The 24752-nt window shown below is 37.4% G+C and overlaps 1 protein-coding gene across 3 annotated transcripts; it reads right to left on the bottom strand.

Moving 5' to 3' along the window:
• Nucleotides 1–4030: 4030 nt before the first annotated feature.
• Nucleotides 4031–24086, bottom strand: DNAJC15 (DnaJ heat shock protein family (Hsp40) member C15). 3 transcript variants are annotated; one of them, XM_031615726.2, is made up of 7 exons: nucleotides 23929–24041; nucleotides 23423–23601; nucleotides 17664–17715; nucleotides 15690–15763; nucleotides 10926–11002; nucleotides 7370–7440; nucleotides 4031–4317 (listed from the first exon to the last, which is right to left on the bottom strand). In XM_031615726.2, the coding sequence occupies exons 2-7, from the start codon at nucleotides 23534–23536 to the stop codon at nucleotides 4247–4249; spliced, it is 459 nt and encodes a 152-aa protein (XP_031471586.2). In that variant the 5' UTR covers nucleotides 23537–23601; nucleotides 23929–24041; the 3' UTR covers nucleotides 4031–4246. The 3 variants fall into 3 exon arrangements, with proteins under 3 accessions (XP_031471586.2, XP_031471588.2, XP_031471585.1); XM_031615728.2 differs by lacking the exon at nucleotides 23929–24041 and adding an exon at nucleotides 23681–23914; XM_031615725.2 differs by lacking the exon at nucleotides 23423–23601 and having other exon boundaries at nucleotides 23929–24086.
• Nucleotides 24087–24752: the final 666 nt, after the last annotated feature.

The raw sequence follows: 24752 nt of genomic DNA, 5'->3' as shown, positions 1-24752 counted from the left end.
CAGGCTTGGGGCAGAGTGGCTGGATATACTGTGTGGAAGAAATGGACCTAGGGGGGTTGGTTGATGCTCGGCTGAATGCGAGCCAGCAGTGTGCCTAGGTGGCCAAGAAGGCCAATGGCATCCTGGCTTAGGATCTCAAAACCAATTCCAATGGTCAGGAGAAACCACTATATGCAGACCCAGGCCTTATAATTAAACTATATATCTATCTATATATATTAATCTATATATACATTAACCTCTCCTTGTATAAGTTAGTATACAAATAAGGAAGCTGTAATAGCACAGTAGGTGGCTTTAATGTCACATCAAGTTGTTCAGCGCTTCTTGTGTACCATGACTACCTCCTGGAAAATCTTAAGAATGTTAATGGGATGAAGCTACCAAGTGATATTCTCATTCTAAATATAGTTTTGTGATTTCTTAGTATTAAAGGAAATAGGTTTATTATTATCCTGGATAATAATTCAAGTTACTCATCAGAGAGGAGTTCTCTCACCTCATGGTCTGTGGGTCACTAACAGTCATTAAGGCTGTCCTAAAATTCCCTCCCTCCTATTTGGTGCCCAGAACAAGAAAACAAACTTATAAAAAGGAAGAAAATAAAAACAACCTATTTTAAATGTAGTTGAAGTTTTAATTAAAATCAACGTTTTAATATAAAATCAACGTTATTTGGGCAACTTGCCAAGAAGCTCTAGTTCTTGTGTTTTGTTTTTTTTCATCTAAATGCATCTGAAGAAAGAAAAAGCTTCTAGAAGTACAGTATGAGGAGTGCCACAATTTCTATAAAAGACTTAATTACATGAAGTATGTGCTTGCTTTTGAGTTAAATTGGGTATAAATGAAATAAAAAATACAAATTTGAGATGTTTTGGGTGATGTCTTCTATTTACTCATTTGGCTTCTTTATGCAACAATACCCATTAAAGATGAATGACTGAGTTTCTCAGTTTCTAATTGTAATAGCCTGATTAGGAAAATGCAAGAAAAATATTTTATAAAATGCACTCCACTGTGGATATGAAATTCCTCAGAGAATCTTGAAAAGTGGTATCTGCATAAGCAAATATATCTATACGTACGTATACATTCATTCTGCTTCTTGACAACAAATGTTGAAATTACATAATCTAAAAATCCCAGGATTGTGCTGTCATTGCTGATTCTTGGAAACCTATATGCCAAAATTTGCTGTTGATAACCCATGGAGAATGTACCACAATTCAACTAAGTAGTTCTGGAGACTGGAGATGGAAATTTAGTGTCAGCCCACTGTGCTGCTTATCAAGGATGGAAAGACAGACAGATAAAGAATGTGAAATAAAGGAAAGATCCTAACACCCAACATGCAGAAAATTACACTCCTGAAGAAATTGATGATATCATCTGTGATAAGATGTGCTGACACTATCTGATTTTTTAAACTGTCTCAGGAGTGTGGACCGGAGCTCACTAGTCTGCTTCTTGGAGGCTTTATGCTTCTTCCAGAACTACAGCAGGAAGCAGAGCAAATGCCATCATCTCCTCAGCCCAGCCTTACCACCAGCCTCATCTGAGTACCAGGACAGATGTGAGGATTTTCACACCAAGGCTGAAGGACACTGTCCTCTACAACACTTTACAACCAGACCAGGCTTCTTAGGGAGCTTAAGACACCAGGTATCAAATCTGCAGATTAAAGAAAAAGACTGTTAAGATGGAAACAGTTCTATGTCTTTGAAGCAGTAAAAATTTAAACGTACAGGAGTAAGAATCTTTACCTCTACACTTTCCAAAGAGATCAAGCAACAGTTTTATGAACTGTGACCCTGTGTTCACATGTTCTGATTGTACTCAAAACCCATTTTAGGACAGCAGAGTTTTTGCAAGCTGCACTCTTGCAAACAGATGATCAGATTTCATCCAGTCTTTTTGTGAACCTATATCTAAGTCTGCTGAGGTGAGGGCAAGCTCCCAAGGAATAAGAGCAAAAACTAGGCAGGTGAGCAAGCTGCTCATCACATAACTAGAAATCACCTGCAGCAATGCCAAACTAATGCAATCAGTCCTCTCTCACTTCCAGTGTAAGGAGAAAGCTAACTGGGAATTCCCAGGCTAGTAGTAAGGTACAGATGAACACCTTCTGAACATTAAAACACACTAAAAATTATTTTACTTTTTGCTGAAATTATGGATGGACAGCATTTGTATCAGAATAAATCAATTTCTACGCTGTTCTCTTACACCGAGGATTTCTGCATCTGACAAATAAATAAAGTAGTTTCAAGAGGCGAAACATTTGTGAAGTTAAATGAATATGCTGCCAAAGAAATAGTGTCTGTTCTTCCCAGTCCAGTTGAGGACTAAAGTACCAAACAGGTGCTGTTCTGCATGGCAGTCTGCATGAGCGTTCTCCAAAGACAATCCTTAGCCAGCACAGTTTGCAACTGGTGACAACAAATTGAACAGTATTTACATGATTTGCTTGACTACATCTTTCCATTTGCTGTCCTGTCTTCATCCTTCCAAACATCATTTAGTAGGTAAAACATAAACTTTGCCAGTGAACAGACAAGGAAAGAATTAGTTGCTTCCATAGATACCTACTTATGTTATTGCACATGTGCACAATATTGCACATATTGCACGCTGATGTTAGAGAACTAGGCACACAACTATTATGCTTTTACAAGCACTGCTCATTAGCTTCACTCATTTTATGGCATTTTCCAGATATACTGATAGCCAAAGTTAATTTGTCAAATTTGTTAATTTGTCATAAGACTCAAAAGAGGACAAAAACTAGAGCTTGGACTTTTTTTTTTTTTAATATCAAGGAGGACAATCTTTTGTCATAACTGAATACCAGAAAAAGAAGTGTTTCTTCCAAAATAATCAGGTACGAATAATGAGATCAGGAAGAAAATGACCAACAACACAATCTGACAAAAAATAAAAACATACTCCCTATAAAGATATAGAAAGTTGATTTGTAAGAGAAGAACTAGATTAGCAATCTCCAATGCATTGATTTCAACCGATACTTTAGCTCTCTATACTTCATTTTACTCAGCAAAAAGAAAAGGCAATCACGTGAAAACAACAGCTTGTCAGTTCAAAATTATTAGGAGGAATATTGTGGCTACCTAACATAGACATCAATTTTCATTTTGGGCAATGACTCAGATCACACACAGGTTCCACTTCAGAAAATTAGGGACACCATCCCACTTCTCTCCTCCCACAGTGACAGCCCTCATAGTTTTTTTGTTTGTTTTTTTTTCCTGCTCATACACAAGCCTTTTGTATTACAGAATTAGTTAAATGACACAAGTGTGTATGCCCACTACCAAGCAGGATTCTCCATTCACCCTTTTTTGTCAGGAAATGACACTATATGTCAGGAAGTCTTTAACTCACCCATATTTAGTATTTTTGGTCAGAGTCAAATTAAATTTTGTCATCTTTCCCTAATACAAGGAAATTGTGACAAAATGGGAATTATGCAATATATTAAAAACAAAACAACAGAAAACTGTCATATTCTTTCATCCTTTCAAGGAAAAAAACAAATATGGCCACCCACAACTGGGTGATGTGAGAACTAACTACTATTAAGGGGTTCAGCCACATTTGCTCCCTGCTGTATCAATCACACACCAGTGTGTGATTTGACTAATTTATCTAATAAACAGATTATAAAAACCCATCTGACCCTACACCATGTGGACATGCCTTCTTCATTTCCACTGTATGTAAGGTGATGCTGAAAAGTTGCCATATGAGTCTGCCATGACCCCATGCACTGACTGAATACATTATTACACATTTTCTGACAATTATCATCTTCATCAATGAAGGTAAAGTCTATATTCAAGACACATTTAATTTTTAGAAGTTCCAAGTTTCACAGAAGTACTACTTCCAAAGAAAAACATTTTAAGAGAATTCTCTAAGCTTGTAATGTGTCAGAATTCAGTAGAAATACACTGTGTCAGAATTCATTAGAAATACACTAAAACTGAGACATAGCTGTAAAAGAATTCAGTTTGTTTTTAAATAGTCTTAAATCTTTAATTTCAACAATAAATATAAACATCCAGTACACTGTTAACCAACTGCGCAGAACAAGTAGATATGAAAGCTGTTGCACACTGTATCTGTTGAATCTTCCAGAGAAAAATGCATAAGAAGCAGGGTGGTTTTGTGTGTGTTTTCTGCTGGTTTTTTTATTTTGTTTTTCTGCGATGCAAGTCTTAGGATTTCAATTTTTGGTACTGGACTCCAGCAAGTCTTTTGCTTCATTTATTTTTGTTGCTAAGTAAGGTGATCCACCTGGGAAGAAAAAAGGCAGAGAAACACCATTTACATGTTAGTGCAGAGCACCAAACAACTTCACTTACAGCATCCCTTTATCACTCACTTTTATTAGCTTTTCCTTCCTAAGCAGATGTTTTTCATACAAAAGATTAAAAAATGGCACTGACATAAAGAAAACTAATTGATAAGATAACATGAAGAATGTAAACAAAACTGAAGTCGCTTAAGAATAAAGCTAAACAATTTGTCTTGGAAAGAAGTCTGAAATCTAAAAGCATTTCACACTGGTTTGATTTAGATTTCTACTGCAGCATTACTGCAAACGTATGCAAGGTCAGCTGTCTCAAACATTCATCTAAAGCAGATAGCTATTATGTCAACCCACCTCAAAAACTAAGAGGCAACATTTTATAAATAATTTTGACAAAATCATCAAGCATGTGCACGCATACTCCAAGCCTCTCCTATTCTAGACACCCAGAATTACCAGGCAGAAACTGTCACATTAAAGCTATTTAAACATGGTACGCCTTCTAACTTCTAGTCCTGAACACTGTCATTGCTTTACGCTCCATCTAACAATTTGATTACAGTTCAGTGGTCTTTTTGTGTTTGTTTTTTAACTCTCCCCTTGAGTGCCAACCATCTGCCTGCAGTCACTGAAAACAACATTACAAGGTCTGTATCAGTAGCTTACCACTTACAGGAATGCACCTATATATCTTCATTTCTTTTTTACATAAAAACGTGATTCCAGCAATACTACTCAGCACATTAACCAGCCTTTTCCAAGAGGTCTGCTCAATTGTAATTCTTCATTCATCAGAGAAGATAGTGATAGAAAACACACAGAAGAACTAGCACTAAACGCTCGTAAAAACAAAGACTTCTTCAGGTCACTTTTGCAGGAATCCAAATCATTATAAAGTCAGTTCATAGCCTAATAAAACAGCTGGAAAAAAATAATGGACTTCAGCTGTCTTGTTCATGCTTTGTTTTGCTTGAATGCAGTCCTAATAGCAAAGACATTTGAGGAAAGTGAGGCAGGGCAAGGACAGAAAATTGTCTGCTACACAGAGTACTGCTTCTTTCAAAAACCTGACAAGAAGACAGTAAGGACTATAAACTGCAATAAACTATGTATCCCAAGCAATTTTCAACTTTGCCTTTAGTTTCTACATTACTAGAGTGCAGGATCTTAAAGTAAATTCAATTCAGTGAGAAGTGTTTTCACTATGTTCACATCCTGAAACACCCTGAAGTGCCATATTAATTTTGCAGCCCTCCAATGAGAGAAAATTCAATCTCATGATTGCCTAAGTGTTTGTTTATAATTAAAGCAAGTCCAAAAGGCTCATCTCTTCCTCTGTTTCTGTTAGCAAGCATTCTTTCATAGAATAAATAATAAATATAAAAAATAACATACAGTATATCAATATAAAAACACTTTTAAACCGAACTGTGCAAAGGTTAATGAGCAACCATTTTAGTACTGTTCACCAGGGATGTTATTATGCAAACTTCTATATATTAGTGATTTATTTCTAATCATGCTGTCTTCAGTGTTTTGAATCTCAGGTAATACGAGCAACTTTTCAAATCTGTATTTATTGATCTTTCTTCTACCAACGCCAGCTGGTAGAATTACATTCTAATGTTGGATATTACTTTTAAAAGCACATCTGTGCTACCAGAGCCAGAAGAAATGAAGTTGAAAATATAAGCAAGCAAATCTCTCTGCAATGCCACATGTTCAAGATTGTTCTAGGTCTTAGCTCTGCAGCTGAAGACATTAGACAACACTTTTCTCTTTGGCCATGACAGAAGAGCTGCAGGGGCAGCATGGAGGCACAAATCCCTTCAACTGGTGCTCCTGCAGAGAAAATGCTCCATCTTAATAGCACACAGGAACGCTCACTACATCATCAAAAACTACACTGTGCCTAGCTGCAGGTGCATTACAGCTGTAAGAATTGGCCCCTAAAATGATCTTTGTAAAAGGAACTGCTTTTTTAGTGCAACTCAACATCCACATGGAAATTCACAACTCTGGCTCAAGTCTCCAATGGCTGCTACAAGAAAACTTTGAAATTCATTACAAAAAACTTTTGACCTCTTAGATTCTCTAGTGGTTAATAAGTCTCTGGCCATTATAATAAACCAGAAAAATCTACATTTTTAATAAATGTGTAACTTCTACATTACAAAACTGTAAAAAATGGAAGCATGACATCAAATAAGCAGGAAAACTTTAGAATTAAATCCAAGTGGTGAAGACAGTAAGACAACATCGACTAAACACTTTACACAGCCAGTGGTCAGTTACTTTTTCCATTCTTTTAAGATGGGATAGAAGCAGGGAGCCCTGTAATTCTCTCAAAAAGATACAAAAACCCTATGATTTCGCCTTTTGACTTCTGAAATACAGCGTAACTCTTCACCATCTGTTATTTTAAAGTAGAAACAGCAATGAACATATGGGCTTTCTTTCTCAAGCAGCTGTAGTGTAGTTAAAGTTATAATAATAGCCTTTCTATAAGATAAATTTACATTAAAAACCTCACTAGTAAAGCAACAGTGCCCAGCTTTACATTTATTTTTTTTTTTCCAAGTGAATTCAAGGAAGTCTGAAATTATGCAGACATTTTCCCACAGAAAGCTACCTTCCTCCATGTGAGTGGTCCATCTCCTTTCAAAACAGGAACAGGAGTTTAAGAAAAATATTACAGCTCATTTTTTTCATAGTATGGAGGAAGTTGGTTTTTGTTTTGTTGTTGTTGGTGGTGGTGGTGGTGGTTTTTTTTTTGTATGTGTGTGGAGCACTGATCCACAAACTCGTAGTCCTACCTGAAGCAGCACCTTAAGAAAACCTTAAAGAAACTGGTTAAAGCTGGGGTTCATAAAGCCTGGAAATCAGTCTACTTAATCTGAGATACGATGCACAGAAGCATAAGTCTATAAATAAACTTCATACAGCACTGTTATTTATACAATCAGTAAACGGAAAGGATCTCATTTAGGGCTCTTCCTTCCCAGCTTTGATTAAAATAAATAAATAAATATTTACCTTTATCAGGATGATTCAAGATCATGATTCTTCTATGGGCTGCTCTGATTTTGGCCTTGTCAGCAGATGGACTGCAAAAATAAATTGAAGTGCTTACCATAAATTCCACTGCATTCAGGCCATAAATTAGCAGTTTATACTGGCTTCAAAAATAATTAAAACTTGAGATTTTCCCCATCTTGTGGACAAAACATAAAATTGCATCTTTGAGGAAGCAATATTAACAAAGGGATGTAAGTCACACCGAGGACATTTTTAAAAAAGCCTTTGTATTTGACACATGCAAACATCCTTCCATTTTTGCTGCTTTTTTTCTTTTTTCTTCAAACTTAATAAACCCACAGCCATTTAAAATACATAATTTGGGGGAAAAAACAGCTCTGGAATATAGCTGGTTGGTATTCTTATCATCAAATGCAGAAAATCTTTGCTCCTAGAAAACAGGTATTTATATGACCAATGACAAAACATCAAATATTTAATATTATCATATTTTGTTCTACTGTAAATATTTTTATAGTTGCTATAAATACTTTCTGTTGGAGCCTAGGAAAAAACAACTATCTGTTATTTTTTGCAAAGCTGTTCAACGTGTTGCATTCAGGGACATGTTGATTTACAAGAGCTACATAATGTTGTTTCCTTCAATGACAGATACATAAAATATGTACTCCAACTAAATTAAATATGTACCTTACCAGACAAATAACCACTTATGGATGCAATATACCAGCACAGTAGGCTCTGGTATGCAAAAGGACAGTTTGAATGGCTTGGTTTTTTGTAATTTGTTAGCATGCAGAAATGAAACAGTAATTAATTTTTCTGTAGGTAGAGTTTGAATGCAAGATATCAGCCTAACTCCCACGGCAAACAACCTCTAATTATTTTACTATCACAGGAAAATTAGGGTATGTTACAACAATACTTCATAGAACATTTCAAAAAATGTAAAAATCTGCAAAAAAGAACATTTCAATTGAACAAAGTGAGAACTAACCAGAAGCCTTGAACTACAAACCATAAAGATGATTTATTATCAGATAGCTAGAAATAAAATATACCCATATTTTTATTTGTAAATCTGTTGTTTAATAGTATTTTCTCACTGTAACAATAAAACCTGAATATAATAAAGCATTACTTCAGATGGGCAACATTTACCTGGAAAAGTTGCAGCTGCATATTATGGAAAATCATGCAGTTTTGTCCTAACAAGCAACTGCAAATATAGTATTTTATATAATTTTGATTAGTTAATGACATACTGCTTATCTGGCTCTAAAGACTGCTCTCTAAAACCTTAAATGGCATCATAAAAAAATACCTTCATGTCAAAATCATGCTCTTGTTGAACTGGTGCAACCTCACAACCTGAGCCATCTGTGTCCTTGCTGATGGGCCTCTTCTTAGAGGCTGCCCAGCTCCTCCTGAACATCAGCCCTGCGTTCAGATGTATTGACCATTCCCACAAATGACAGACCCTTCAGTCAGAGGAAAGTTGGTGAGGCTGGAAAGGACCATGGTGGTGGGGAGCAGGCTCATCAAAAGCCACCATAATAGTCAGGGGCTTAGAACCTGGCTTGTGAGGAGAGTTATCACACACTTCAGAAATTTAGCATTATTGATTTCATAGCAGTAAACCATTATTCTTAGGGCATCTGTATTTTGCTACTGCAAAATAATTTTGCCTTAGGTTTAGAAAAAAACTCCTAATATTTTTACTTCCTACCTCATCTCAGACACTCCCCCCATGTTTCCTACCAACACCTCCTCCTACTGAGTGTACAGTTGTTAAAATTATTGCCAGGTTGTACTGAATTTCAGCAACCAGTTCTTCAGAAAATAAACCTTAAGATTTGGAAGAGGGTAGATTTAGACTAGATACTAGGATTCTCAAGGATCATCAAGTTCCAGCATCCCTGTTGCACACAGAGTTGCCATTCACTAGATCAAGTACTAAATCAAGTTGCCCAGGGCCCAATTCAGATGTTCACCTTTATCATGGCTCATGTTTATTACTTACAGAGTGTCCATACATATACTTGAAATAATGAATAAAGCCTCTGCTTAAAAATTTAGTATGACTTGGAGGTAATGACAAGACAACAAAAGATAGAATAGTAAGATCAATCTCTAGACAACCTAGTTCTTGCATAGTCTGGCAGCTTTCATAACATATTAAAACTTTCTTGCTTTTTTTGGTGGCCCTTCTATACATACACTATAGTAAACTGACTTAAAACTGGGCTGTAAGAGTTCTTTTCAAGCAGTGTGAGAACTTCCTATAAAGATATTAGCCACACAGCTACACAATTAAAGGTTCAATCCTTTAAACATTAAGGACTTTAGTTGTATCTGATTATGAATGCTAATTGAAAGACTGAGCCCAAACACATCAAGCAGTGTCACTGTTCAGACTCAAGCTATTAAGATAAAAAATTAACAGGGGACTGATTACAGATGTGAGGAAATTTCAGACATGTACATGAGTAGTGTTCAGAGTAAGCACTGCCACAGTAAACACACTTTAATGAGCTGCAGTGCTACTCTGGAACATCACAGAATGTGCCCTTCTAAAGTAAGTGAAAATATTAATATATTATCAAACTTATAGGTCCAAGGATATATTTCTATATAACATTCCTATAAATCTGCTATTCTGTGTGCAAGCATGACATATTTCAAGAAAATTTTATCATTTATTTTACAAATTCTTAAAATGAATGCTACTTCTGCATATTTCCATTATGTCAGAAGCAAATATAATCTTGTTTGTGTGCTATTTCTAAGCCCCAATTTTCACCACCTAACTTCCAGAGATAATTCAAACCATCCTTCTTATTTATTCCTCATCTTAAAATTAAGAACTAATCTAAATCAGAAAATCCACTACCTCAGGTCAGATCCACTCTTCTCAGCTGGATCTGATCACTCAAACTCACCCTTTGTTTTACAGGAAACACTAAGACATGTGCTACTGTTGGCCATCCATGTTTCTGAAAAACTTCTACTCAAAAATCTATTGATTCTTCAGTCTGGAAGTAATTTCCTATACCCAATCTAAATGACAAGTCTCTCAATGTATTTATGCTTGGAGTACGCTGCAACTCTCTTAATCCATACAAATCAAAGAGTATAGAAAGGAAAAAAAATCATTGTATAAAAAAAAAAAAAGCAAAATTGATCTGTTTTCCTTCTTCATCACTATAATCTACAATATTGCTCATTTCAAGGTTTTTATTGGAAATCAAGCCATGTGATTGCACTAATTAGCACAGTATGTGCTATTCTGACTATTTTAAGAGCACCAATTCTCCACTGCAGTATGTTACCAAACCTGCAAGCCAAACACAAGTCACATGTTTTATTAGTATTTTATTGTTTGCTTTTTAGCTTAAGCAGAATATTAAAATGGTTTATAAGCCATTACAAGCCTTTGGAAAAAAAAGAAAAAAAAAAAAAGATTTTGGCCGGAATATTCTATGTTCTTGCAATATGCATTTTCTTCATTCCATACTCACCAAACAAAACCATGTTAATGCAGCACACTTACCTTACACCTAAAATAAGACTTGCTTCTCGCCTACTCATTTTCTGCTCAAATCCTCCTTTATAGTATAATGAGAGACTCTAGAAAGAAAAAAGGCAAAACAAGTAATAATTAGTTTCATGTATGAGGTGCCATGACCTATATCACATTTATTACACCCCATTGAGAGCCTAACATTCATCTATAACTTACTTTGAAGACATGGAACGAGTAGAAAACAGATAATATGAAAGGACTTCTCCAGGGTGTTAACTCATACAAAAGCCAACTTAAAAATAGCTATCTGTGTTTTTACAATCTTCTAGTACTAATCGGAGGTATTAATAGTTACAATCATTAAAATCCTGCCTTCAGGCAAAACAGTCCAGAATCAAAGTATATGCTAGTATAAAGTGATGTATGTGTTCATGCAGGCAGGGAAGAGAAAGGGATAAAGTTGTTAAAAGTAGCTTTGGTGGCACTGAAATGGAAAATGGCAAGAGTGATAATGTTCTGGCATCCAAGAATTAGCAAGTGTGACTTTAGTCACTGTTTTAAGAGGAAAGGAAGGAAGAATAGAGACCAGAGATTAGGCTGAAAGTGTATTTGCCAATTATAAATCTTAAAAATAATAATAATAATAATAATAATAATAATAATGAACAGTTATTAGTGGTTAGCAATGATCTCCTAAATGCAAATCTTTCTTAGAGAAGAATAAGGGACTAGTCCATTGCTACACAAATAATAGCCTAAGATGCAGAATTTCCAGTGGCAACAGATGTAGCTCCAAAATGTAGCCTTTGGGAACTGGCACACAGAAATTATTGAACAAAATTGAAATTTTTTTCTCAATGCAAACATTAGTAGGGGAAAAATAAGCCATCGTACGGAAGTCTAGCCTGAGAGTTGAGATTATTTTTAAATGTTCCTTTTACCTCCAAGCAAAAGTGTGCCTGGCCCTTAATAAAACACTTTTCTCACTAGCTACTAAATATATCCATTCATATCCAGTGAGAATTTTGCATTACGTTTATACAAATTCAAGTAATATCAAAAGCATTAAAGCATTTACAAGGGTCTCTCTAAGCAAAGTGCTTAAGGTCAGGAACAACATTCACCCAAAAGCGTGCTTCAGAAATAATCAGGTATTGCTACCAATACAGAATGTCTCTGAAGGCAGCAATTCCCAAGAGATTTGTTGTAGTTTGCTATGGTCTGAAGCAAATCTTACTTTTCTTCTTTTCACCCCACTGCAAATCATACATGAGATAATCGTCTCTGTAATAATTCAGTTATCATCAAAACTGATCTGACTGCAAACACTTTGCACCTACAACAAAAATCTGTTGAGGAACTATTCCAAAGTTGCAGAGTAAAACAAAGCACATCTGTAACAGTACTCAGTACAGGCTAGAGTATGGAAAACTCAGGGAACACAAATGGTTTCTCCAGTCCTCCAAGAGGAAACAATTTGGTAATTAAGTGGCCACCAGGTAATTTCCTTGAAGATGTAAAACCACACAGAAATTTGCAAGGACACTGAACAATTACTACAATCAGGAGAGAAAAGAACACCTAAATGCCCTGTGAAGTGTTTTCCAGAACTTCTTCCAAAAAACTTAAATACAGACAGATTTCTGAAAAGGTTAATTCGTCCTTGCTCTTCATCCATAGCACACAGCTCTAAAATAAGAGAACACACTTGGTTCTCTCTTCAGGTAGAGAAGAACAATATTTGAATTTTCTCTTAACAAAGTTCCTCTCTGTTCTTGGTAGATATCACTTAAATAGCTCATTTGAACTCACGGAATAAGGAGGAATGGCTATAGGCTTAAATTCAGAAATACTTTTTCATGTTTGTAAAGCACTCGTCCTTGAAATTGTTCTAACTTCAGGAAGCTTTCATTCAGTTCGCTTTCAAGAGGAATGAAATAAGAAATTATGGGTTTTTTTATGTCCTTTGGCAAATAAACAAACATGAACTTTCAAAATCAGCCAGGGGAAGTGGTCAACAAAAAACATTTTCTTCTCAGAAGTGAAGCACAGGATAAGGATAATGAATTTCTTACATTCAGATCTTGATCTTTAACAGAATTTAAAGCAAAAGGAATTTAGATGTAAAGTCATTGTTCCCCTTGGTTAGAATAAGGGGAAGAAACATCAAGTCTTCATTTTAGGAAATATCTCAGCAAATTTCTAGGTCCAAAATAAAACAACTTTTCCATACTATTCAAATTAAAATTGAGAAAAACATGACAATTTCTAGTAATGACTGCAGTGAAAAGAAACTACATTCAGATACTTTTCTGCTATGGCAACTTCCTGATGTGCACACAGTTCCAGACACTATTATTTAACTCTGGCTATTGCAAAGAATTTTTGTACTGGAAAAATCATTAGAATAAGCTCTGCATTTCTTCTTGCCATTGGAGAGGGGCAGGGGAGCTACCATTTAATTTGCTTCATTTCCGTGTATGCTGTCACTGTTTAGCAACTTATGTAAGCAAATACTGCTATTTAAAGGTTAAGGGAGAAACAGAAAATGTCTGGACTTGCTCAGCAGATGTGTATTCATTCTTGCAAATTTTAGCATTAGGCAGTCAGCTAAGAAAATCCTACTCATTTGGACTCTGACATCTTCACGATACTTTTTATGGCACAATACATCAAAAGAGTGACTATTTCCATGCAAGAGAAGTGATATTCATAACTGAAACCAGACATCACATCATATTACACGAAGTGGTGTTTTTTTCTGATAACCTATGTGTTGTTCCACTACTGACATAATCATCAACTGAAAACTGTAAACAATGCTGGAAGAAAAAAACAAATGCATGTACACACAAAAGACACAACAAAACACCTATTTAGAAGCTGTGCCATAAAGTAATGTGATACTTGCTGATATCAATTTTAACTTCCTTAACTTCGCCTGGAAAAAAAAAAAAAAAGTAAAATGGACTAGATATTGTAAGAGATGATTGCTACTGTTAGCTCTTAATTTAGAGATAGGTGCATCTGAGCAGAAACAGGTCAAATAAAACAAACAAACAAACAAACAAAAAAAAACTGAGTACAAACATCTCCAGCAAAGCATTAAAGAGACCCTTTCTTCTGGAACTTAAAATTTTCAGGACTATTGAACTTGGAGTTTTTAACAATGTTGCCTAGAACTGTTGTGTTTGTGGCTGAATTCTAAATACCATTGATTCAACAAAGAAAGGTATAGCTATTAAAGTAAAACCAATTAGCTTTTTAAACAGGCAGCTTGCTTCACAGTCTTCCTAAAAAGGGTGTGATGAGGGACAGGGTTTGATTCTGGAAAGCTAAGGTAACCACTGAAAAATACAGCGACCAAGTGAGGAACCTTCAAGCACTACAGTGAAGTAGCACTAAGCCTAGACACTGACTGTCACAAATGATTCTTTCTCCAGTAAACATCAGTAGAAGTACTGACTGCTTGATTTCCATTGTCAGCACAGTTTAGAGAACACTATACTGTAAAGAGACATGATGAAACTGCTATACCACAGTTTATATACAGCAGCTTCAAATCCCCCCAAACAAAATCACATGATGCTGCTAAAAGAAGTCTGGAAAATAAGTACTTAGCTAGGATCTTTGTATACAGTATTTTCACTTTCTATTGTTTTAATTAAATTTAAATAAGTTTTTACTTTATCTAGCAGATCTCATGTCTTCTGCTGCTCACTGTATTTTCAAGTTCAGTAACAGAATATTCTGCTGGAGAGAAACATAGAACTCTGGGCTTTAAGGCAGGATATGAAGGCAGAAATAGATTCTGCTCCTGAGACTAGGAACACTGAGAATTCAGAATCTCCTGTTAGTGAATTCTGCAGTACCCTGAAAGTCATAAAGGAAAACAGACCTGTAGTGAGACTGGCTCAGCCAGCAAAGTGGTTCGGAAGGGTACAGTTTCCTAGAAACAGACACCTCTCTGTGCAGTAGTATGTCATATTTCCATATGTTAAAGAGTCAGTGCCTGAATTCTTACATGCAAATGTCTAAATTTAGATTCTTTAGCCTGTATCTAACAAATGGATAGATGTGTTGGAGTAAAACTTCTGGAGAGGGAGGACGAAGAATTGAAGCACTCCCTACCTCCGAAGCCGCATGTCCTTATTGCTTGCTACTTCTAGCAAGCCTTTACATCAGACTGTATCCACATCACATAAAAGCAATTTAATTCACAGTACCTAAAGTCCCCTCTGTTGTTTTGGCAGGCAACATGGGAACCTCTCCAAAACTGATTTTAGAAAGGGAAAAATGAAATTGATGTTGGTCTCACAATAGCAATGCAGCATAGGGACAGGGAGTGAAAACTGATCCAGGAACACTCTAGGGAACCTGCTTTAGCAGGGAGGTTGTACTAGATGATCTCCAGACATCCATTCCAATCCCTATGATTCTGTAACACCGCATCTGGCTCATACACTCTGCAACTGAGAATAAGTTTGGAACTGCCCCAAGAAAAAGACAAGTGATGTGCAAAGAGATGGAAGTGCTTGTTTTCTTGTTCACATGTGAGTTGCAAACAAAGAAAACAAGCTCCTCTATTCTCTGGCAACCCGTCCTAGAAGTTTATTAGATGATCTTAAAAATATATCTAATAAATGACAGAACATACAGAGCAAGGAGTACTCCAATCCAGGGAAAAAAAAAATCTAGCTGGCATTTGCAATATTCAACATAAAATGACTTCCTTCTAAATATCTGACATATAAATAGATGTAGCTGGTATCAAGTAACATCCAAACTTACAGAAGTTGAAATCTTTTTTGCTGTCTCTGTAATTGCCTGCCCCAATGGCTTCCAAAGGTGGAATGCATAACGACCTGAAAAAAATGAAGTCAAAAGAAACCATAAGTGACATTTAAACACACACATACACAAAGTGTCTGACACCTGTTCATCAGCTTGAAGCAGAAAGAACTTTGGATTATAAAAAAAAAATCATTCTTCATTGTTCACCTTCTCATTCCATTTATTTTCTGTATGGTACCTTTGCACTTTACTGCTTTTCAAAATATTCCTTCAGTGTCTGATTTTGGATTCTGCCCAGCAGAAGTCCTGAACAAAAGTCCTGTGATAAACTTGCAAAGGTTTACATTTTTCAGTCGTTATACTGAGAATGTGTGGGGAGGTAATACACATAATATAAAAACATAGTCATGGTCTGCAAACATCCACTGTGTTTGTGCATAAATAAATAAGATTTAAATGCATTTCAATATGACAAATGAAGTTATCAGCATTGTGAACTTTAAGATAAAGTGCAATAAGAACATTAGCTTTGGATATGCATTATTTATTAAATAACATTCAAAGGTTATGTCTTCAAAAAAAAAAAAATCCACATACATGTTTCCTGGTGTAATGTTGTATGCTTAATGACATATTTTGTACATTCTACATTTTATTTTCTTACAAAGAGAAGACCTTCTGGGATTCAGAGACATTCAACTCCCAAATGGCAGTGAACGTATATAGCTAAGAAAGGGTACATGAATCTATATTAGACTTTGTTCTCTGAAGCACAAAGAAGGTCTACCAACTTAAGAATTAAAATTAGTACTGTTACTGGTAGCTTTCCCTGTAGGTCTTATCCCCTCAATTTTTGTTTTGATTAATTATTTATTAGGAATGTAATTTGTTATTAAATATAATGGAAAAAAACATTTTTATAAGACGTGGCTCTCCCTTACTTACAGAACATCCTGCTTTCAGTCTTAAAACATAGGATATCTCTGTAAGTTATTGTAGCCATTTATATCTGCCTGTGCTAACACAGAAATCAAAACCCCTGTTAGAGTTCCACTGCTGAAATGCTGCCATGTATTAATAATATATTACCTCACCTTCTTAAAACTTACAATTACCACCTCATTGTTATTGGTCACTACTAATTCATCTTAACCAACAGAAGAAATTCCACTTCTACTGTCTTCTGTTTCTATACAAGAATATAGATATTAATTGGCTTCTTAATAGATGTGCATCACAAGTATCTTGTCTCTACTTCCACTAATTAAAATAAAACAGCTGCACTCACAAAATACCAGCTGAATTTTTTTGTATTAGGATGTATCTACATGCATCTATTCTTGGCGCATGCATTTGCACACAGCTGAGCATGGCTGAGTTTACATCCTGAAAGTAATGGAAATTGATCCGTGTATTTAAAAAACTAGAATAGACCACACTTATCCCATCTGAATAAATCAGCATGTAAATCACATTAAGCCCACGACCTGTGTTCAGAAAAACAAATCCAGATGCAGAGTTCAGGTAACAAACAAGGTACTACAGGAACAGGTTAATATGATGTATAACTGTAACCACTAAAATCTTTCATTCTTCCATGTTTGAATTTGTCAAGCACCGCTTTCACACCACTAGATCTGCTGTACTCTTCTGTAAGAAAGAGCCTCACCTTGCAACACCCTTATATATACGTATAAAATAGCATAATCCTTTTATGTTACATTCTGCAGACAAAGAGCATGCAGAACCTTTTCACTGCTGCCCACAAAACAAGTTTCTCTAGCAGTGACTTTTTCCAAAAGAATTTTGGAAAATGTATCAAGAATTTTGAAGGGATGGGAACTACAAATGGACACAATTCTCCACAGCTCTTGAGCAACAGCCACTTCCCAAGTGGTATTCATAAAAACCTCATTGGAAATAGCAGTAGGCAGGTAAGTAGATCCACAGTCAGCTGGTAATTTAGCTTACCTGCAAATGCAACAGTTGCCACACCGAGTCCAACTGCTATCATAGATCTGGCCTAAAGCAAGAAAATAGGAATCAGAATGAATTGTACATTCTCATTTGGAATGTATGCATCTTTAACAGTAAGTATTTTTGATGTATGCTGTGGACATTTAATATATAATTTATACGAAATATAAAGTATGTGTCTTTTTACCAAAGGCTATATCAAATCTCACAGCACTGCCCCATTAACCTATGCCAGTGTTTCAGGTTTAAGTTGGATTAGCAAATCAGTGAATAAACACTAACAAAGCATCACACAGTATGAAATAAAAAACACATGGCAGACACTGCTCAGGATTACTGGAATTTTTATGCAAAGACTATTTCAACACAATCTGAAGCAATAAAAAAAAGTATTCTTTCACCATAAAAGAAAGTATTAGTTTATCACAAAACCATGGGGAACAAAACAGTCCCATCCCACAGCTGCAGCCACAAACATTAGTGTCTTCCATTGTTCACCCTTTGACTCATGGAAGCCACAGTCAGACACAGAGCCTGGTAATCTCTTCTCATTATTTACTGTCAACCCCTGTCTGAATGCTTAAATTATAGTACAAATATTTGTATGACAGTTTTCAGACAGTTTTCATTATTGGATTAAATTTGCTGTAGGTCTAAAAGTCTTAAATTTGCTTTAAGTCTCTTGCAACCAAACCCACAAAAAGATTTGAACATCTGATTCAGTACTAACTCCTACCTCCTGCTAACTCAAAAATCCCAAATAGGGCTTGTATATTTTTCTCCACAACGCCTGAAGGTCTGGAAACTTAAGAAGGACTATAGGAAATATCTCCATGTTGAACAAGTAGCCTCTAAACGATAAGGATCCAAACCAACTTCTCAATCATTTCCAGAATTCAAGGATAAAGAACATTGCAAGTCTGAGTATCTGGTGTATCGTAGTATCTGTTCATATCTGATAGTTTAATAATGCCTTGAACTTTTCCCCAGGAAGCAAGAGAAATCAGATTAGGCCTGTTTAGCTGGATTTCAAAACATACAACAGTGAAAATGTTTTTATCACCAGATTGATTCTCCTCTGGATGGTTTTCTGCTCTGCATTTATCCAATAGCTGACTTATAGATTTTCTACCAACAAATCTGAGAGCGGAACTGCATGCCCAAATTTTGATGTGTCCCAAAAAGTACATTTAGTGTCATGTAGCTACCGTGGCTAAAACTCTTGTAGTCAATCTCATTCCCAGGCAGAGTAGGGGAAGAGTTGGGAAATAGGGGTTTTTAAGCTTTCCAGAGCTGCATTAGTAGGGGCTAGAGCACAGGTCAACAATCTTCCCTGCAATCAGGTGGCTATGCAAAATGGCGGCACTTCCACCACAGCCAGTAGCTCCTGTCTGGCTGTGAAGGAAGGTGACAGTGACTGCTGCTTGTTGCACTGACTTCAGAACAGAAGAATCAGCAGCCTTCTCTGAGTCCATCTATAAGAAATTGCCTTCCCCAGCATCTAGGTTCTGGATCCCACATATTTCAGCTAAAGCACTTCCTATCGGATACCATCCTACTGGGATAGGGCACCTCTCCTATCAGAAAAGGTTGAGGGAACTGGGCTTGTTTAGCCTGGAAAAGAGAAGGCTCTGGGGAGACCTCATTGTGGCCTTCCAGTACTTGAAGGGAGCATATAAACAGGAGGGGCAACGGCTGTTTACAAGGGTGGATAGAGATAGGACCATGAGGAATGGTTTTAAACTGAGACAGGGGAGGTTTAGGTTAGATGTTAGGAGGAAGTTTTTCACTCAGTGTGGTGACACACTGGAACAGGTTGCCCAAGGAGGTTGTGGATGCCCCATCCCTGGAGGCATTCAAGGCCAGGCTGGATGTGGCTCTGGGCAGCCTGGTCTGGTGGTTGGTGACCCTGCACATAGCAGGGGGTTTGAAACTAGATGATCATTGTGGTCCTTTTCAACCCAGGCCATTCTATGATTCTATGAGTGGACTATCCTGACCATGAGCATAACATAGTATTGCAGTTGCTGAGAGGCTTCTGGTATGAAAAAAAGAAAACAAAGAAACTCTACACATGCTGGGAGTGGAGCTCCAAAGTTAAGACTGAAGGAGTTTTGCCCAGAGGTGCTTTAAAGTCACCACTCTATTCCATTTTATCGTAGACTGAAGTCCTGATATTAGCATTCATGTCTGAATGTAAGCATGTAAAAATAATGTAGTAGTTTAATATCCGTTGTTCCTTCCAGTTGCAGTTTCCCTTCATCTTCAGGCCATGAAAAATAAAAGGATGCTACATCAGATGGTAAAGGAAATAAAACAGTGAAGCACACCGTTCATCTCCTCATTAAAGTTTTTTCCACTTCTTCACACAGATCAGTTTTCCCAGGCTCTCAGTATTCAAATATGAAAACTCTAAGAGATTCTTCTAATCCCTCTGTTTAAAGACTAACCAGCAACAGTCACAATACTTCTAGAAATACCAAAACTCTAAAGAAATTATATATTATTCTGTTCCATGGCTTGTGATCACAGATTTACATACAGTAGAGACTTTTCTTGACTCATTCAGACTGACTGTGAGAATCTCTTACTAAGTGGTTACAGTCAATTAAGAGCCCAACAACGTGTGAAATAGATCATATTGGAAAAAAATAATATTTATTAGCCTGTGCTTGTCAAAATTAATTTATTCTTGACTTGCCACCAAAAGGTAGTTTATGTCAGCAGTTTACAACAAGGTACACTACCACTGGTAAGAGACACCTCGTCACAGGTAAAGGCAGAACATTGACATCAGGCTAATAAATGATACTTGGACTCCATCAGCTCTGCACAGAAATTGCTTAAGTATTTTTGCAGAGTGGTCTGTAAGCACTGTAGAGTTCCCTGAGAACCGTGTCCACTGGGGTATATTATTTCAGTCTCAGTGGAATGCACAAGCAGTTATAGGAAAGCTAGTGAAAAGCAGCACTTAAAAAAAAAAATAAGTGTGATAGTAGTTCTAAGATAGGAGTGGTAAGCAGGACCAACAGCAATCTGAAGACCAGACAGAAAAGTAGCTAAAGCAATGGGGTGATCAAGCCACAGAGCCATAAGAGACTGCCCATGTTTACAGGTGAGATAAAACTATACAAAAAGCTAAGAAACATCAAAACAAAGTAACTTCCCTTATTTATGTTAGCAGCAGGTTAGAAAAGAGTCACTTGCTACCTATTAGCCACAGTGGTAACTTGTCACCTCAAAACATCCTGAATGTTTGTTATGGTGTGAGTATATGCCAACTATATACTTGCAATAAAAACTGAATTTAAATCAATAGAACAAAGATTGCACAGTTCATCTTTTACTAGCACGGAGTCTTTTTTTAAGTTAATGGTAACTTTACTTACGGTGAAGTCCAGTCTGTCCCAGTTTTCTTTTCCACGCTCACTTAACTCAGATGATTATTTAGAAGGAAAAATCAAGGTTAGTCTGGAACTTCAAAATATACAGCAGCAAATTTTATTCTTATGACCATAAAGCTTTAATTATAGGCACTCTTCTTGTCAATATGAAGGGAAAGCAACTCACTCTCGTATCTACCACCACGAGCTTTTTTGGCTCACATTGCTTTAACATGCATGTTATTTCAGATTCAAAGGCTCAGAATATTAATAAACACTCACTGACTTCAACTGTGGCAAAATTGGCTTTTTTGGAGGGAGAGGGGAGGGGAAGGTGATTTAAATTTTTTTAACTATGTAGGTTATATAAGAAAACATTCCTTAAGATACAAGAGGGGAAAATAAAGAAATAGAAGATTAAAAAGTAACATCTGTCCCTTTCTTTATTCAATGAATCAGCTCCCAAAGGTTAGTCATCAACCCTGTGCTATTCTGCTGATCTCAGTCTTTTATTATGAAGTTTAGTTTTAGTAACAAAACCTCTAAGATACAGATAACAGTAAAACAAAGTTTTGCTAAATTTGCAAAGTTTTGTTTTTTCATCTTTAGAGAAATGTCTATAAGGAAATACATCCATTAGAAAGGCAACCACAGGACATGACTTACCAGAGTATTTGGTAAACAAAAGAAGATAAAGCATACTGACAAACACTGTATGTAAAGGTGCACACCAGACACCATTTCATACAGAGATCCAAGAACTAATCCACTAATATGTAAGTTCCCTGTAGCCTTAATCTTTTTAAGCAGAAGCAACTGGGAAGAGTAAGATATTCCTAAACCACAGCACTCTGCTTTACAGCTTTCTCTTCTATGAAGTAGAAAAAAAGATGATAAAAACATAAAAGGGTATTTCAAATGCATATTAGAAATGCAAATTCTAAAATTTCAGCACAACACTGTTACATCTAACAACAAGCTACGAGAATAAACTTTATGAATGTTAAAACACACCTGCCTGCACAAGATTTGGATTTTATACTCTGGTTCTCCTACTGCAACCAGTGAAAACATCCTCCTTGGTCAAACAAAAAGTATTCTGCTTTTTTAACACCTAGCTTTAAGACATAGAACAAGGGCTCTATATTTTTGGGGGGTCACAGAAAGCTATAGTGAAATGGAATAAAAAGCATAGAGAAAAACAATTATTTGTTCTGATGGGCTGGACAGCAGTTTGGTAGTAGTCCATGGTTAACTGTGAATAGGCAAAATAGGGAGTATGTACCTGAATTCAAGTAAATGCATGAATGTAATATGCTTAACTAGAAACTTCGTTTTAAAAAGGTGTTTGTTTGTTTTTTAAACAACTGTATGTATGCTACTAAAAGTTAGAACTCACAAGGACATTAACCAAGCATACAGAACTATTTCCAAGGCTACTTTTTTTCCCTTATTTAAAAATTCTAGACCTCAAATAAATGACTGCATCTGGCATGGAAGTTAGAAGAAGATTGCTATTCCCCAGAAGAGTAGCTACAGTTTATTAGAAGGCTTCAGAGTTTATTAGAAAGTTTTGAGCAAACCACCTAATTAGCTCTATATGGAGCTGGATACATTGGGATTATATCATAAACTACCTGCAACAGATTTGATTTCATAACTTAATGCTTTCTATCCATTCTCACCTCCCTCTGAAATTTATTTTCCAATAATAAATTAAAACTAGTTTCAGCTAAAAGCTCATCTCCATACACACCCAATTTTCAAGTAAATTTACTTCATTTTATTTTATAGTAACTTTCTGGTTTTACATACAAAACTACTACAAACTTATAAGTTTCTGACAGTTTTTCACAGGGGACTGTACCAGAGCAGAAGTGTTAATGTCAAGAATTCAACCAGCCTTCCTAGATAGGTATTCATTATTAATGAATTCTTGCAGCGGTCTTCATGGACTCTACGCTTTCACTGTTGTTTTTCTGTCACTTCAAACCTCTGAATGTTTCAGTAAAACAAGTATATTGACCTAGAACAAGTGATTTCAGTTATCATCCTGCATAACTTAAAATTCAGTTTGGGAACAGAGCTCTTTCAGCCCTGAAGGTGTAGATGTGTGTTATCCCATTTCACCTCTGCAACCATACTCTGTTATTCTGTAGCAAGATGAGGTACATTGGGCTTACATAGCAAGGCTGTGGGTAGCTGGGGAGCTGCAGGAGTGTTCTCTTGTGAGAAGAGCCCAGCAGCTGCCCCATGTCAGAATACTTAGAAGAGATGTAGTCATTTAAATTAATTTATGTTCCCATCTTTTGACAGTAGCCTCTAACCACCTAACCACCACTGGGATGCTACGTCTCTACCCATACTAACCATGGATGAGCAGGTACGGCTGTATGTAAAAGAATGCAGTATCTCAGCACCTGGAGGCTTACGGATGGACTTCCTTCCCTTTTTGCTATGGGGATCGTAATTACTGCTGTTCATAATCTCTGAACCTCAACGTGTGAACCCCAGCGCTGGTCCTCGCTCAGCCTCTCCCAGATGACGAGCTGCCAGGAGAGAGTGACTTTTTTCGCTTAGACTTCCACAAAACCAGCAGAAATTAGAGCCTGCCCCAGTAGAACTCACGCAGTGTGGAAGGATTTGACATCCCGCCTCTCCCACACAACTTCAGCTTCCCCGTGGCTGACAGAACCCCACGTTTAACCCCGCGTTAAACGGGAACAGACTGCGATCCCACCAGGCTTGGCCCTGGGCGGGGGGCCAACGCCGCCCTCCCTGCCCGTGGCGGATGCCAGCCCCGAGGGAACAACGCTGCGAGGGCACAGCTCGCTGCGGTGCCGCCCCGCTGCCTGCCCGGCTCTCAGCGCGCTCACCAGTCTCCGGTCCAGCTCGGTTTGGCCCTTGCCGGCGCCCGTAGGGCCCCTAGCGTACTCGGCGTAGCGCAACGCCTCGGAGGAAGCCCCGGCTCCCTCCATGATGGCAGGCGTGACGGCGGCGCTACGGGCCGCCCAGAGGGACAAAGCAGTTGAGGAGGCGAAAGGCAAAGCGCCGCCCGTGCCGCTCAGCTCTGACCCCGCCTCGCGGAGGCGGAGAGGGAGCGGGCGGTACCGCAGCGTTTTGTGTGGGGTGTGTGTGTGGAGTGTGTGCGGGGGGAGGCGGGGGGGAGAACGGTCACGGGCGTGGCTCGGTCTTCTCGGCTTTGTCGTCGCCTCCGCCCCCTCCGAATCTGGTGGGCCCCGCCTCACTGAAGGCGGGCAGTTAGTTGGACGGGTGATGGTGGGGAGGGGGTTGGGATGTGTCCTTTTGACCTCAGGGCTTGTATTTTTGCACCTTACTTGTTGTCTGTGTATAGAATCATAGAATGGTAGAATGGCTTGGATTGGAAGGGACCCCAAGGAGCATCAAGTTCCAACCTTCCTGCTTCATGCAGGGCCACCAATCTCCAGATCTAATATGAGACCAGGCTGTCCATGGCCACATCCAACGTGGCCTTGCACACCTCTGGCGATGGGCATCCTCAGCCTCTCTGGGCAGCCTGTTCCAGCACCTCACCACTCTCATATAAAGAACTTCCCTCTTGCATCCAATCTAAACCTTCCCTGCTTAAGCTTAAAACCATTCCCTCATGTCCTATCACTATCTACCAGAGTAAAAATTTGCTTCTCCTCCTTTCTATAATCCCCTTCTAAGTACTGGA

The sequence above is a fragment of the Phasianus colchicus genome, chromosome 1 (genome assembly GCF_987193195.1).
Source record: "Phasianus colchicus chromosome 1, bPhaCol1.hap1.1, whole genome shotgun sequence".
NCBI classification, from domain to species: Eukaryota; Metazoa; Chordata; class Aves; order Galliformes; family Phasianidae; genus Phasianus; species Phasianus colchicus.
The sequence above is the reverse complement of the archived record's forward strand: the minus strand, read 5'-3'. Positions and strand labels throughout refer to the sequence as shown.

What these genes read in the sequence shown, in the direction of transcription:
- DNAJC15 (XM_031615726.2), bottom strand. Translation starts at nt 23,536, where the DNA reads ATGAACAGCAGTAATTACGATCCCCATAGCAAAAAGGGAAGGAAGTCC. An exon ending in GCCGTACCTGCTCATCCATG is followed by an intron (nt 17,716 to 23,422) that starts GTTAGTATGGGT and finishes TTCTTGCTTTAG; the next exon opens with GCCAGATCTATGATAGCAGT. An exon ending in AGTCTTATTTTAGGTGTAAG is followed by an intron (nt 7,441 to 10,925) that starts GTAAGTGTGCTG and finishes TTATTTTTGCAG; the next exon opens with TCCATCTGCTGACAAGGCCA.